The sequence below is a fragment of the Helobdella robusta genome, assembly GCF_000326865.2.
Source record: "Helobdella robusta unplaced genomic scaffold HELROscaffold_7, whole genome shotgun sequence".
Taxonomy (NCBI): Eukaryota; Metazoa; Annelida; class Clitellata; order Rhynchobdellida; family Glossiphoniidae; genus Helobdella; species Helobdella robusta.
Window position 1 is genome coordinate 2,333,885 of NW_008705398.1, and position 17,867 is coordinate 2,351,751.

The window sequence follows — 17,867 nt, forward strand, 5'->3', positions numbered from 1 at the left end:
TTAACTTGCGTTCCTGCTTCTAGCGTTTTTCTTCTCATACGGTTTTAAAGATTTTTGTCTAATTAATATTAGTTGTATCTCGTCCTTTTTTATTTCAATTTTATATTGATATTTAGGATTTCTATTGATATTTAGGATTATTTGTTATTATTTAAATATTATTTAAATTTTAGTTTAATTTTATTATTTGGTTATATTACGTGTATTTGAGTACATTGGTCTGGCCTGCGATCACCATTTTACTATGTTGAGTATACACAGAGACGAACAAGCAATCCACCTCATGTGGGAGTTCAGTTGAAATGTGCGTTCTACCGTGCGTGCACTCTTCTACGTTGCAAACAAGTGCATTTTCAGTGGAATTTTTCAGTGGTTGTCAACTAGTTGCTTATTTGCTGTAATTCTTATTATGAAATTCTTACATATATAGTGTGAATTTATTTTTAAATAATTTTTTATGTAGGTATATACATATATATATATATATATATATATATATATATGTGCGTGTGTGTGCATGTACTCCAGCCTTGTTTCAGAGTTAATTTATTATAAATATAAAGTATTTTTACATTTGAATTTTCAAAAACATTTATTTTAATTTTTTATAAACTTTTAACAGGTTTATTTATTGATTTTAAAGAAATAATTTTGTTTTTAAAACACCCAAAAAACTCTGACCACATTATGCGGCTGATAAAAAATTATTAATAGCACTAAATTTTTAAATTAGATAATGATTTTTATAGAATGATAGGTAGGTAGGTAGGTTGGTTTTACGAGTTTTTTGATAATTTCACATAGAAGTAGCAACAAATCTTTGAACATCACCAGACTATGTCAGTTCAACACTTGCCTCTCTAAAACTGTTTTATGATTATCTTTCGTGTATCCTTCAATAAAACACATAGAAATGTTTGTGACTATGAAAACAAATTTTTAATAGGTGTAATCAATTAGACAATGTTATAAATTAATTTGGAATGATGATTTCGACCAGATGGCAACAAACTCATTGTTTACAGGAAATGCAATTGGAATAACAATTCCTTAGCAGTGCAAATCTGATTGAAGTGAATAACTTCTTGCTGTGTTTGTGTGTGTGTTGTCGTGTGTGTGTGTGTGTGTGTGTGTGTGTGTGTGTGTGTGTGTGTCTCATTGTTAGTATGTATGTGTCGTTAGATCAAAGTGTTTAAAACTACTTTCATATAATTGAAGATTTACGTCCAGTTAATTCTTAAAATTGTTGATAATATGATTTTTTGGAAATAATATATTTATTTTTATTTAATTTGTTATCTGAAAGATTTTTTAACATCAAATGAGAAATACTATTTATATTAAAAAAAGGAAACGTTTAAATTGGTCTCAATTTTCCATTTCCTCAGATGTTGTTAGTGGAGGGATCTTAACCTGGCGTCGTTGTTTATCGTTTACACTCGTTTATAAGAATTTTATTTAATCAACCGTGAAGCAAGCTTACACCTCAACAAACCGATCCGTTCACACAGCAACGATATTTCAAATCTACACACAACACATTCTAAAAATATGACTACTAACTATTGGGCTAGCTTAATTTTTTACAAGTTTATTTAATGAAATGCCTAAAAAAGAAAAATGAAAAGGGCCCAAACAAAGATAAAATTTTCAGAAAATAATAAACCACCATGAGAAACTGAAATAAAAGTGGAAAAAATGGTTTAAAAAACAAACTATTAAAAGCATGCAGTAGCCGATCAAGACAACTTTGATGGGGAAGTCCACAATTTTGAAAATGTTTAAATTTTCACGGGGAGGCCAAATTTTCATGCGGTGGGGCAAATTTTTACAGGGGTGGGCAAGATTTTTTTTGGTAGTGTGGCTGACGACCTTTTTGGTCGATTTTATACATAAAACGATTTTTTTCCTGATTTTATTAAAAAATTGCTCACAGCGGGCCCCTCCTAGATTCGCCACAATAGAACACTAGCATAAAATCACTAAAAGATAAAACCAAATTAAAAAAAAGTCCAAATAAAAATATTCTAATGAACTCTTCATTGGCGAGAGTGAATGTTGTGTCAATCAAACGAAATCAATTCAATGTTTGCCGAGAACTTAATAAGAAATTCAGATTGTTGATTTATGAATAATTTATAGTTTGAGCGCAAATATCTTTTCAACAGTATAATGTTAGTTTTATAAGAGATGTGCAATTATGAACGCGGTACAGTCACTTAATTCTGTTGATGGTAGATACAACTGCACTTCCTCCCATTGCGAATCATGTTCCATGAAAACGTTTTCATCTTAATATTTTTTTAATTATTGTCTATTTATCTTTTTTTTTGTTTATCTATTTGATGTTTTGGTTTGTCTGTTAATTATTTTATTAGTTGATTTATTATTTACTTTTTTCAGAATGAATTTTTAAACGAATGAGAAATTTGTTCAGTTCTAGATTTGATGTGATGGGATTGTTTACAGTTCCCGAGAAATCATTCGATAGTACGTTATCTTAAATGTTACACATATTAACCCCTATTATTAAATATTGAATTTTCATTAATAAACTTTTTGCAACACACACACTCACACACATACACACACACATACACATACACACACACACATATATAAAGACTGAAACACACATACTAGCCTGGAATTGGAAGGGTGTGCTGAAGAGACCTAGGGCAACATCTGCCAGACTCAAGTTGATGATGAACATGTTTGTCGTGGTTCGCATCGACCTGCCATAAATAATTATCTTTTTAATAATAATAATAATAATAATAATAATAAATAATAATAATAATAATAATAATTCTTTCAAACATATAAATAACTAACAACCTTTGTGAGATTGGCAAAAAGTTTGACAAGTATATCTTATACAATAGTAACCAAATATGAATTCCTTTAATTCTCTTACCATAGTCATCCAGTATTTTAAATTAAATTCGTTCATGTTAATTTGAATTAACGTCCGGAGAAATCAGTGTGATGGCAGAATGTTTAATTTTGTTTTTTTTTATTAATTTTATTAATTTTTTTTATTTTGATTAATTCTGATTTAAAGTTAGACGGAGTTGGCAGGCACTCAACTGTTTGACATAACGGAATTTCGATTTTAATTTGCAATGAACGAACATAGCGTTGCAATATAGTATCCAAATATGAATGTTGTAGCGAGGATTTTAATTTTAAAAACTAAAAAGTTATTTGGCGCATCTATTTGTTTATTTTCACATTTTAAAAACAAATGTTAAAGTTAATTTAAATAGTTGTTTTGTATCTTAATGAATTAAAGTGAACAAAAACCAGCAAGTGTATTGAACAATATCAATGATTTTTTTTTTGAAGATTTTAACGGCACTGCAGCTCCAAATGGTGCTATAATGTGCCAGTACAATATCAATGATTGAAAGACATTTAAACATTAGTTTAAAGATATTTTTAACACTCTGATATCAACTTCATATGTTTCATCTCGTAATCGCGACTCCCTTGTCCTTGCTCTGCCTACTTGTTCAGTCCATTTCCTCCAATGCCAATGCACGCATCAAATCACAGACTTAATTAACTTTCATTAAAATTGAATTGATGTTGAAAGGTTTCAGATTTTTTTGTCCTACTATTCACATTTATAAACGTCAAATTAACCAAATATAAAACTGAAGTTTTTGTAGAAAAGACAACAGTAGTAAAAACAAGAAACTTCCATAATTATAAATAAGTTGTGGTCAACTCTGTTGCATTTTTTCTTTATCAACAATTTTGTACTGTCAACCGTTTATTTATCATCAGTTTTTCATGTATCACTCAATGTTATCATTTGCTAGAACAATCGCTCTTGCTCTACGGAATGATCTAAAGATACATTAGGATCAGTGCATCGCATATCAGTCTAACGCGGCGAACAAAATTTAAATGTCATTTAATGATTTTGTGCCTGAATATGATTCTGAAAAAAATTTTATTAATCATCGCTTTTAAATTTTTTTCACATAAAATTTGTATTAACGCATTTTGCGCTTTAAAATAGAAATGATGTCAGGGCAATGAAGGAAATGATGTCAGGGCAATGAAGGAAATGATGTCAGGGCAAAGAAAGAAATTAGGTCAGGACAAAGAAGGAAATGATGTCAGGACAAAGAAAGCGATAGATAAATGCAAAATGGTCGGTCTCAGGTTTAAATTCAGAACGATGCATCACCTAGATATTCGGGACAAATTGTTCAAGTGCGCAGGCTACAAACGAACTGAACTGAAGACATGTTGTTCAACGAACCATTTGGTCATTGATCTGTTCTCTAAGATATGTCAACAAGTTAATAACAATAATACTAATAATAACAACAACAACAATAATAATAATAATAATAAGCAATGAAAAATTTCATAATTAAATAATATTGCAAACTATTTGAACCAACTGCTGAAGAAAAAATGAAAACAGTTTTGCCGTAAAATTTTGATTAAAAATTTTTGGGAGATGTGCCCCTCAAACATAAATTGCAACGGACCCTAACAACCAATAACTGGAAAAAGTGATCTCCATAATTTGTCATTTTTATCTCATTATTAAAAATCAATAAAACACATCGGCTACTTAATGGGCATCATTTTTGCTCCTTTTTTTCAGATATTTTAAAGTGTTTTTCACACAAAACGCACATATTTATTGATTCTATATATACGCATCACACCCACACACGCACCCAAGGGGGTTAACCGCAACCGCAACTTTGCGTAGTGACGCTTTTTGGCAATTGAGGGAGGTTGCGGTTTTAATTTTGTAGGTTGGAATACACATGATAACTGTTTATGAAATTTAATTGATTGATTTAGCGCAGGTGACGGGAAGTCCCCGCGGAAATGTTGGTTCAACCGCGGGTGGCTGCAGTATTCTGTTGAGGTTGCGAATTTTGGTTCTGCAGACGTGAGAAAGCACAAAACCATTTTTGAGAATGTTTTATCCAATAAAAAAACAAAAATCATTTGTAGCAAGGCCAGCTTCCTTTCTCTACAGAGCTGTTGATCAACGAGACGAGAAACCTGATATTTGGGGGCTGTTGTAGGAGGAGAAAAATATAAAACGCTCTGCAACATGAAACAAAATTTAAATGTGGCTTCCAAAACTGTTATCAACATTGAAAAACACTTTTATTGTAAATTTTTTTTAATTTCATGATCATCAACTTTCAAAAAATTTCAAAAGTACGTTAGAAACCTTTTATATTTTTCACATTTACATTAAATACTGTCTAAATCAAGTTTAAATTCATTTGCTCATGTATAAGTGTGGCAGTTTTGTGTTTATTCAATCGGAGCATAAACTGAACGAGAAGTAAGTATGAAAGCTGTTTGACTCCATTCATTTTTGAATTTATTCTATCTTAATATAAACAAACCACACGTTCCGTTAAAGATGAAACAAAACTCAACATAAAATCTATTTTTAAAAAATTTTATATCACCAGCACCCACTCCACTTAGCTTCTCATGTTTATGACTCTGCCAGATTTAATGATGACTCACTGGCACAATTTGCTTTCATTTCGTTTTTACTGGCACAACGTTGGTAGCGTTAGTTTGGCAGCATTTTAAATATAATAATAAAAATAATAATTAAAAAAGGTTAATAATTATATTAATAATCATAAAAATAAATTATGCAACGCTAAGGAAAGCAACTAAAGAGTTCTTTGCCAGAAAATAAGGTCTTGGTTGAATGCATCATCGTCGTATCCATCAAATGGAAGGATAAAATAACTTTATAAAAAATAATAAATTTAAATTCCTAATCATATTAAAATCAAAATTAATACTAATTATAATAATATTAATTATAATATTAATAAACAGCCAACACCGCAATAACGTTATGAATGTTATGTTGGAATGTACTGTAGTACATTATTTTATCGGCTCTGAGACACCGTTCATGTTTTAGTTCTGCAGTGTACAATTATCCATAGTCACTAAGTTTTCGTCATCGTAATCGTCACCATCTGCGTCATCATCTTCATTTTTATCATCATCATCGCGATAAAAATTATTTTTAGAAACACTCCAACTATTGTCATAATAATCGTTCTGTGTAGGCGGTATAATCATCATCACCGTCGTCGTCATCATCATCATCATCGTCATCATCATCATATACATTATAATCATCATCGTCATCATTAAATACGTCATCATTATCATTATCAAGGCTTCTATTTCATTTTCAGCCGCAACATTTCCACAATAATTTTCAATAAATCTTTAAAACCAACTAAATGTCGAATGAGAAAGAAAAAGAAAACAAACACACAAACACACACAGACACACACACCCACAGACACACACACACACACAAACTAACAAAAAACAAACATATACATACGCATTCATACTCACATAAAAACATAATCATATACACACGGACGTACACACTCACATACACACATACAAACATTCACATTGACTCGCACATTTGTATGCCAATTACACCCTGGAAGGACAAATCCGGAAAAAAATCCGATAGAGGCTGAAAAGCAAAAAGCACTTCCATACTTATTATTCACGCATATTTTGTAAACCACCGTACATATTTTACATTTTAATATATAATATATATAATTAACTAATAAAGTTTTTTAATTTTGTTTTTTTATTTAACGAGATAGATGTCACAAACAAAACTAATTTCAAACCCACAGCAAGATCCGCAATTGAAAAATTTCTCCGTTTTGTATCAAGAGAAGGACAAATCCTGGAAAAAATCCAGAAAAGTCTAAAAAAGCAAAAAACTAATCGAACCGTTTATTTGAAGTTTCTATCAGAATGGAAACTGCTTCTTGTCCTTTTTTATCCTGTGAAACAAATGCTTAGGCGCATCAATGACAAAACTTCAACATATTCCAAAATCTCAAATGCGTAAAAATATTGACTGATTCATTCGAATGTCAGTGCCAAATGAAAGCAATTTTTTGCAAGCAGAACTGTCACAGGGGAATGGACAGAAGGTCCTCCATTGAAAGCTCAAGCATCTGAAGAATTAAATTAATATAAATTGCACAAAAAGAAAATGATGCTGAACGTTTTGAAAGATGAAATTTGAGATGACAACCACTTTTGGATTTTTTCATTCAAATCACCAACTCGCTCGAAACGGAAAAGATCATCCAACCACATCCCCAAGACACAAACATCCATTCAACAACACCCACACGACACAAACATCCATCCAACAACACCCACACGACACAAACATCCATCCAACAACACCCACAAGACACAAACATCCATTCAGCAACATCCACACTAACAAACATCGCAATGGATTTTTTTTGCAGAGAAAAAACCTCATTTAGAACTTCATCGTCGTCCATTGATGTCTTATAGAATTAATTCACTTGAAATTGTTTTTTTGAATGGTGTACAAGTTTGCTTGCAGAAGGAAGGAAGAGAGGGAGAAATGAAAAAAGGAAGAAAGGAGGGAGGAAATAGCACCAGCTTTTTCACCATGCAGACATTCCCTTGATAACATCAATCATATTTTCTCGCAAACACGTAGAAGACAGGATAAAATTAATTAAATTAGATAAGGAGAAAAACACGAAAAATAGCCATAAAGAGATCAAATCATTCGTTGGTGTATAAATGGGATGTAAAAAAGTAAAAAAATTCAACAAAATTATTTATTCGTACAAAACTACAACAAACAAGCAAGCAAGCAAAAAAAACAAAAAGACAGATAGATACAGAAACAAACAGACAGACAAACAAACGGACAAACAGACGACAGATAGATAGAGAAACAAACAGACAGACAAACAAACAAACAGAAAGATAGATAGAAAGACAGACAGGCAAACAAACGAACAAACAAAACCTAAATATAACAAAATGTAAAAACTGATAAGAAAGCTTTTTACTGGTTGATATTCAAAATAAAAAAATTAAAATCTGAAAAAAATATTAAAGGAAGGTGTAACAACGTTTAAATCAACAGAAGCAGCAACAACAATCAAAACATCAACAGCAAACAACAACAACACAACTACTACTGCTACTATTACTACTGCTACTACTACTACTACTACAACTACAACTACTACAACAACAACAACTACTACACTACAACTATTACTACTACTACTATTACTGCTAATACTATTACTGCCACCACTACTACTACTACAACAGTTACTACTACAACAACAACTACTACTACTACAACTACAACTACTACAACAACAACAACTACTACACTACAACTATTACTACTACTACTACTACTACTACTGCTAATACTATTACTGCCACCACTACTACTACTACAACAGTTACTACTACTACAACAACAACAACAACAACTACTAATACTACAACAACAACAACAACTACTACTACAACTATTACTACAACAACAACTACTACTACTTTTATAGCCTGTATCAACAGACACAATGAGATGAAAATCAACGAAAAAAATTAAGAATTACATCACAAACATCAACTGATAAAAACAACAACAATGATATTACAATTAACATCATCAACAAGAACATTATCATCAACAACAACAACAACAACATCACTATCAATAATAACAACAACATCATCACCATCAACAACAACAACAACAACATCCAACAACCACAACATCATCATCAGCAACGTCATAATCAACAACAACAACATCATCATCATCAACAACATCATCATAAACAACAACAACATAAACAACATCATCATCATCAACAACAACATCATCAACAACAACATCATCATCAAAAACAGCATCATCAACGACAACAACATCATCATCATTATCAACATCATCATCAACAACAACAAAAACATCGTCATCATCCTCAACAACATCAACAACAACAAAAACATCATCATCGTCATCATCATCCTCAACAACAACAACAACATCAACATCAATAACATCACCAACAACACTAAAACAACAACAACAACAACAACATCAACAAAATCATCACCAACAACACTAAGACAACAACACTAACTTGAACTTCAAAACGGCAGCGATGACCAACGCGTTGCCCAGCACAGTGACCAGACTGACTGATCCATAGAGAAAGTACAACAAGAAGGACACTGACACATCACTGCTCGTCTGCTCTTCGTTGTAGCTTGATGCCTCGGAGTGTGGCTGCGGCTCGAGTAGCTGCCGTTGAACGTTTTGTTGTTCTTGCTCTTTATAGTGATGAAAAAGTTGTTGCTGTTGTTGTTGAAATAATTGTTGTTGTTGTTGTTGGAAAAAATGTTGTTGTTGTTGCAGTACACTATGCATTATTTCGTGTTGCTGGCCTAGTGGCTGGCGATGATGTGTGGAGTTGTTCATGTGTTGATTCACGCGTTGTTGTTGTTGTGGTTGTTGTTGTAGTTGTTGTTGTTGTTGTGGTTGTTGTTGTTGTGGTTGTTGTTGTAGATAATATTATTGTTGCACATGTGAAAACTGTTGTCGCTGATTTGTTTGTTAGCTCTTGGGCAACAAGAGGGTTGATTTTTAAATATTATCGCTGCTTAGTTCAACTACTAAAAGCTGACGATGACGAATGAATGGGTAACTGGCAATGATGATAATGGTGATGGTGAGGACGACAAAGATTACATGGTAGCGAGAATGATGATGAGTGACATGGTAATGGTGACTGATGTTTCCACTTTTCTCTGCTGAAGCCTCTATCGTCGTTGTTACGGTTGCTTCTGTGGTAGTTGTAGTTATTGTAGTTGTAGCATTTGTTGTTAGAGTAATTATTGTAGTTGTGGTAGCTGCAGCTGTTGTGGAAGCAGTGGAGCTGTTTGATAGTTGTGGTAGTAGTAGTTGTGGTAGTTAGGGTAGTGATAGTTGAGGTAGTGGTAGTTGTGATAGTGGTAGTTGTGGTAGTTTGGTAGTTGTGGTAGTGGTATTTGTGGTAATGGTAGTTGTGGTAGTTGTGGTAGTGGTAGTTGTGGTAGTAGTAGTTGTGGTAGTGGTAGTTGTGGTAGTGGTAGTTGTGGTAGTTGTTGTGAATACTGTTGTTTAGTGTTTTTTATACCTGCTGTAATTGTTACAAATTTGCGGGCAGCCAACAGCAGCAGGCCACCAAAAGTTATGAAGGTTGTAGTAGTTGTGTGTGGTGGTAGCTGTTGCTCAGATGTTTGCCAATACGTTTTAATTTTTAAATTTAACATGGGGCTTTATATTGTGTTTAGGCTTAGGAACTTCAAGTTTACCCACTTAGTTGTTTGCTTACTGTAATGTTGTTATGTATGTATGCGTGTGTGTATGTATACGTGTATAACGAACATCTTCATTTTATTTAGAAGTATATATATGTGAGTGTATGTGTGTGTGTGTGTGCGTGTGTGTGTTTTTCGTTTCTGTTTTTGAAAAGTCATCATATATAATGATATTATAATAACATTTTATTTCATTTAGATATGGACATATGTATGTTCTTCTCGTCTATTATTTTTTTATGTTTATGTTAAGTTGTTCAGTTATGTTTTGTTATGTTACATTGACGATGACATGTTGTTGTAACTGAAAAATAATGGAGATTGTGAAGGTGACAATAGTGATAGTAAAGTCGAATATGTGATGAGGTAAAACAAATTGATTGTCCTATACCGCAGAAATTACCTGGAACTGTATCGAAAATGGTGGTAAAAACAAATAATAATTGTTATAATAAGAAATAAAAAATAATTATAATGATTATTATTATTTGTTCTTTTCAAAGGTAATCAAGGAAACGCTAAAATGTGATGATTGGCTTACTTTGCATTACAAACCAGCCACAACTGCACAAGTTTCAGGCAGGAAACTTCGTGAAGAGCAATATGATTATTTTTCGTCGATTTCTCGGCAACGATCAAAAAATGTTTCTTTGTTCTGTCTCATGATTGATTGCAACTGGATGCTAGGTTTGCAACCCGTTATAAACACCACCAACTAAATCTTTAAAAGTTTGTTTCCGTACAAATTGAGTTAATCAACTGTTATATATAATCAGCCAATAAAGTTTTTTTTAGTTTATTAAAAAAAAACCCTTAAATAAAACCGTCAAATTCATAAACCGTGTTGTAGTTCATAACAAGATTAATGGAGTAATGTCTTTCCTACATTAATCCGCGAATTAATTTAAAATTATTGCAAAATATTTTTTTTAATTTTTTATTTTTATACATTAATTTATAATTCTACAAAAATAATGGCAAAACAAAAGTTCATTAGCAACCATATCTCCATGGTGATCTTATCAGCTGGCAGTCCTTCTAAACAAAAATGTCCATCCACTGACGAGTGAATGATTTCAATGGCTAACTTCTGTCTGTAACAGGCTTGCTTATGTTATGTATGGCAACCACACGGGGCGATTTATATATATATATATATATATATATATATATATTATATATATATATATATATATACATATACATATATATGTAACTATATATTTAAATATATATTTAAATATATATATATATATGTATATGTATTGTACAATGGTTTATTTATAATGTCTTAAAATTTTATATGCACTTACTTACGTATATAACTCCCACTTACATATATGTAATGTACATACCTGTAAATAGAAGTAAATTTGCTTGTAAATGTATTTAAATATAAATTTAAATACATTTGCTTGTCGCATTTAATTCAAACCGCTTGCGACTCAAGTCTTTCGAGTGAGTAAATTTAATGAATTGGGAAGCGTTTTTGTATTTTTTTAAATAAATCAGTTGTACTGTTCGGATAGTTCGAACTAAAAAATATTTTTAAAACATTTGCAAATATTGAAGAATATTGTAAGAATATTTAGCAATATTGGAAGAATATTTAGGAATATTGTAAGAATATTTAAGAATATTGGAAGAATATTTAGGAATATTGTTAGAATATTTAGAAATATTGGAAGAATATTTAGGAATATTGGTAGAATATTTAGGAATATTGGAAGAATATTTAGGAATATTGGTAGAATATTTAGGAATATTGAAAGAATATTTAGGAATATTGGTAGAATATTTAGGAATATTGAAAGAATATTCAGGAATATTGTTAGAATATTTAGAAATATTGGAAGAATAGTGTTATAACCGTGCTACCCAACGAACTAGATTCTAGTGTATTCTAGAATGTTCTAGTGACTGGAGCATTCTAGAGTATGCTAGAATCGGACAATCTAGAAGAATCTAGAAACGACGCTTGCGAAGAGTATATAAGCGCACGTCGCAAGAAGATTAGCGATTAGTGAAATCCGTGATTAGTGAAATTCATGATTCTGTAAATTCGTGATTTTGTGATTTCGTGAATAGCGATTCGGTGAATTATTTAAAGCGATATTTGATTTGTTTGTTGACGTTGTCATAGCGATAGATTTTAAACAATTTAAAAGTTAATTGTTGCGTTAATTTGAATTTGCTAGAAATAAACGATTAGTTGATTTTTTCTGTAAATAAAGTTTAATAACTAATAACTGTTTGGAGTATTTTATTCAATCGAAGATTTGAACCCGTCGCATCGTAAATCGATTACGACAGCGAGTATTATAACAATATTTAGGAATATTGGAAGAATATTTAGGAATATTGGTAGAATATTTAAGAATATTGGAAGATTATTTAGGAATATTATTAGCACGTGAATCACTTTTAAACGAGAATGGACCCAAATGTTATAAAACATGAATATAATTAGCCAATATTTTTTTCTTTAACAAATCATCAGTCAAAGAAGATACGTTATTAGTGGTGTAGAATGATGACGATGATGAAATGAAGAATTCTCTGGAAGCATAATTGCTTTTGAAGATTTTACGAGTTTTTAGTTTATAAAAATATCACCATTGTCACTAAGTATTTTCCTTACAATTTTAGATTTTAAATTTGAGTTATTTGTTAATGGAGCATCAAATTATGCTTTCAAAATTAAGTAAAAGTAAGCTAATGTAAGACAAAGAAAAAACAAAAATTTATTTCAGATCATGTTGAAATTGAAAACAAACAACCAATTAAAAAAATATTTGGTCCCAATTTTTCACAAACTCTGAAGAATTCGTAATTCGTAAATTTTATTAATGATCTGGTTCATAAGCACGTTTTATTGACGATGTTGTTCTATTGGGCAGTTGTTGTTCAAATGAATGTTGTCGATTCACTAGGAGTGTTGCAAGCCTGTTGATTTTACTTTTTTACAATTTGTTATTATTGTTGATGTCGTTTTAATGTTTTTTTAAGAGTCGTGGCGTTGCCTCACTGAGTTCAAATTGATGTCCAGTTAATGCTATTGATGTTTCTAGTCAGTGTTCACTGCAATACACTGATTGTGTGTGATAGGTTACACTGTGGCATTTTCAGTTAATTATGTTTTCTTTAATAATTAGCCACTGTTCCACTAATGTTTTGTTATTAATTTTTAAAAAAATAATTATTGAAATTATTTTTTGAACAATGCTAGCGATAACGACTACGATGGTGATAATGGTGATAATAGTGATGTTGAAGATGAAGATGATGATGAAAATAATGATGACGGTGATGATGATGAAGATGATGCTGAAGGGAAAATATTGCCTCTGTGCTTTTTGGCTTGAAATCTGAAAAGGTTAAAATAATTTTTGTTAAAACTTCTTCCAAAGCTTTTTTATTTACGACGAAGTAATGAAAGATGACAGCTTATAAATTGCCTCATGCAGAAAATCTTGCAGTGCTTTAAACGTGCGAGTCTGTATGTCCCCGCTGAGTCGGTTAAGCATAACTTGGTCCGAATACTTAAAAATTGCATGCGGCTTATCTCATCTGCAATATTTTCGCTGTAAATCAATTTTTTCATCGACCGCCAATTAGAAGTAACTGTTTAAAATGTTCTCCATTATGTTCTTCTTTTTCATTTCTTATATGAATGTTTTATTAATTTCTCATTGTTTTCCTATTTCAAATCTTTTACTAGATTTTTCATTCTAGACCAGCATAATACAAAATGATCAGCTGTTAGAAATGAGAGACGTGAAGTTATTGAAAAGAAGGTGCATTATTGTGTTGGAAATTTTTTTCTCACTTTCGGATCATTGAATCATCTGACGCATTCAAAATGAATAAAAACACTTTTACTCCGGGTCACATATTTTTTCAAAATCACATAATCAGGCAATGACATTGAAAGAGGCAGTACGTGATGCAAATAATAAAAGTAACTAACCAATAAGAATTCTATTAAAAAAAAAATCAGCGAATAAAAAAACTAAACAGAGAGATAAAACTGAGGTACACCACAATATTTGGGTCTCATTGAGGTATGCTGTAAAAAAAATAGAAACTGTTGAATGGATAAAAAAATCAAAAATGCAGAGAGTGATTTTCACGAGGGTCATTTAAATGGAAAATTTATAAAAGCTTCGTCAAGTGAGATGTGCAGCGAGTACAGGCATGCAAGTCTACATTCGTACATTATACAGAGTCCTGCAAACATTACACGGAGCCATAAAAACTTTCAAACGCGACGTTTCTAAGTGACTGCTGTCTTCAAACAATGTAACAACATCCTCATTTTAAAGAAAAGAAACAGTGGCGGCATATCTGCATAGCTGAGATGGCCTGGAAAATTTATTTGGATTTTTTTTTAAATGTGTTGTTTGGATGTTTATATACTTTATTATGCAAATTTCCTTTAATGGTCATCGTGTTCCACCACGGTCATCATCATCTTCTTCTTCTCTTCTTTTTCATCATCTTATCATACCTGAATAAAAGTCAAAACTTTAAACCTAGTCTAAAATAAAAAAAAGTGAACATATTGTAATATGTGAATTGAACAATTGATACACATTTCTATGGCTCATGAGATTTAGTTATGAAAGCAATTCAAACAATTGACTGAGAGATAGAGGTTTCCAATTAATATTGATTATACCGCTGTCCATTGTCCAACCAGCAAGAGACATTTATAAAAAACAAGTTGGAAATTTTCACATTTGTAGTAGAGGTCGGTTAATCGGACCAGCCGACGAAATTTTAAAAGACGGAATCAAATCTTATTACAAAATGTGTTAAACAATCCTAATTTAATTCGCTTATTTGGATCAAAAATAGACAAAAAAGCGTTTAAATGGCGAAGATGGCCGTCCGATGACCATGAGAACTCTTTTTTCATTTCTTGATAATAAAAATATTGAAGATACGTCGCAGCTGATTTTAAAAATGAAAAAATTTATCGTTAAGTACTTTCAGTTGTGTGAAGTGTAGCTACAATAAGCTGCATTGTGTTCGTTGGAAGCGTGTAAATTCCATGCATAACACTTGTGGAAAATTTAAGTGCCAAATCAAAATCTGTTTTCATAAAACTGACACGAACATAAAAAACAGATAAAATATTAAGAATTTAAAATAAAACAGTTTCTATTTTTTCAGCATTAACATTTAAACATTTGTAAACGTTGATGTGTATGTTTAACACGCATAACTATAACGACGATGATGACACGTAATATATGTATATATATATGATTGATGAAAATTAACAGCTTATTTTACCCTAGTTAACTTTAGACACGTTACAATGAGTTTTCCATGAGAAAAATTTTAATAATTAAATAAATGAAATAGTTTAACAGAACAATTTTTTAAAATTCGGTTTGACTCGGCTGTTTCATAAACAATAAGATAGTTGAGTCGGTTAATGGTGCCAGTCCGACTTCCGCTCTATTTGCTGATCACATCTCGGATTCTCTTATTTTGCATATTGTGATTTCCCAGCCAAATTTTTTTCAACAATTTTTTTTCAACAAAATTTTTAAATGATAATTTGTAGAAGAATTTTTCAACATTTTCTAAAGTCTCTTTTCACAACGTGTGGATTGTGAGCATGTTGGATTATGTATGAGCATGTCATCAGCCCACACGTGTGGATCTGCTTGCAAAATCACGGTGTCTCTTATAATTATTATTCATCTGAGGCGTTGAGTGTTGAGTGGGCTGAAACAAGTTAAAATAAAATTTTAATAAATTTTCGTTCTTTTTAACCTTAACTATACCAAACGATGTCTTGCAAAAAGATTCACCGTTAAAATTTTCTGGATTTTCCTAATAATAGTGCTGAAAAAAAAACATGGAAAAGGAAGGAATTATAATAAACCAAAGGTTTCATATGCCTGAAACAATTGGAACAAAGACAATTAAATCAAAAACAGTTCAACTTTTAAAAACGTTTTAATGAGGTTCAAATTAAAACATCTACACAATTTAAATTAATCTCCGGTTCCAACTGGGGCAAAAATTTTCAATGATCGTCTCGGAATTGGGATTCATATTCTTGCTTTTGAAGTTGCGCAGTGCTTGAAGCATTCCATCTTTCTTCCAGCATACTTGCGCGGACCCAAATGTTGACACCGGAATGACGACACGAATAAACTTTTAGTGCAACAACTTGTTGAAAGCAACGCGATGGGAATTTTTGAGAAATGCTGGATTCGTACATGTTTGTGAAGCATCAAGAACACCATCAGACGAATGCAGGGTTAATGTAACTGTCCTGAACTGCAGCTCTATTTTGTTTTGATAATGAATGTGATTCAATAAAATAGAAAAAACGTTCATGTAAAAATGTTCTATTTCCCAAGTTAATAGAGTTAGTTTACAAAAAGTATTTGTTTGTTTGTTTGTTTGGTGGGAGGAAGCACCCTTCACGACATATTTCCATCATGTTCTTCAGTGTTTAATTTGAAAAAAAGTTGTATTGTGACGTAAAATGTGTTTACATATTTTTTCATTTTTTTCTGTCATGGTTTGGTGGGGGTATGCATCCACCTACCCCCCTGTCTCCTGGAAATGGACCTGGCATTGCATGTCCCGGCCCGTTAAAAGCTGATCAATCAATTAGGAATATTTTCACAGTGTCACTTCAATATTATCTTTTGTTTTCCTTGGGCTTCTAACCTGAGTGACTTTTATTGTTGAATTTTGCGAAGCAATCAAAAAAGTTCGCTTCATTTTTCGTTTTTATAAAAAAAAAATAAAATTCATAAAAATCATTCAGTCGTAATTAAGCGCATCAACCATTTCTCTGCCACACAAAAATCAAAAAGGCAATCTTACGACACATCTTTTTCAGTTCCATCAGTCACATCACGAAAAATCGGGCGCGTCTCAAAATAAAAGTAGAAGCAATAATATACTAAATGAAATGAATAACAAAAATCTTTCTATTGGCATTTTCCTGGACTTATACAAAGCCTTCGATGTCATCGATCACAAAATACTCCTATCCAAACTACATCATTACGGAGTAAGAGGCACAGCTCACAACTGGATGAGAAGCTATCTTTCATCATGGACACAATATGTTTCCATGGACAACATCAATTCAAAGCACGCTCTTATTCATCACGGGGTGCCACAAGGATCCATACTAGGATCCCTTCTATTTTCTATCTACATAAATGACTTCTGCAATGTTTTGCCCTCAACCAAATACGTATTGTTCGCAGACGACACCAACCTTCTTTTTACTTCCAACAACTTACCAGATTGCTCTGAACATATCAATCTTGAACTCCAAAAATACTCTAACTGGTTATCCAATAACAAACTAATCATAAATTATTCGAAATGTGCATACATTATTTTTGGCCCAAAAATACTCACCAACCAAGCTCCTAACCTAAACCTATTAGTTAATGGTGTTCCTATAAGCCGCACCCTGTCTACCAAATTTCTTGGAATCACCATCACAGAAAATCTTTCATGGAATTCTCACCTACAAACTACCTCAGACAAAATCAACAAACTCACAGGCATCTTCTACAAAATCAAATATAAACTCTCTCTTTCTGCCCTACACACGCTTTATTACACATTCATCTAA

General features: G+C 31.8%; 2 protein-coding genes across 2 annotated transcripts in view; both read right to left on the reverse strand.

Annotated features, from left to right (window-relative positions):
• HELRODRAFT_119463 (hypothetical protein) overlaps positions 1-9,113 on the reverse strand; it is a gene marked incomplete at both ends in the record, with an annotated part of 28,264 nt that extends 19,151 nt beyond the window's left edge. Inside the window, 2 exons of the mRNA XM_009030811.1 lie at positions 2,633-2,752; positions 9,033-9,113. Of these exons, the coding sequence (XP_009029059.1) occupies positions 2,633-2,752; positions 9,033-9,113 (201 nt within the window). The remainder of the gene's footprint in view (positions 1-2,632; positions 2,753-9,032) is intronic.
• Positions 9,114-11,785: 2,672 nt separating this feature from the next.
• HELRODRAFT_69230 (hypothetical protein) lies at positions 11,786-12,097 on the reverse strand (the record flags this gene model as incomplete). The annotated part of the gene is made up of 1 exon (XM_009030540.1): positions 11,786-12,097. A coding segment is annotated over one exon (312 nt), but the record flags the coding sequence as incomplete, so codon positions are not given.
• Positions 12,098-17,867: the final 5,770 nt, after the last annotated feature.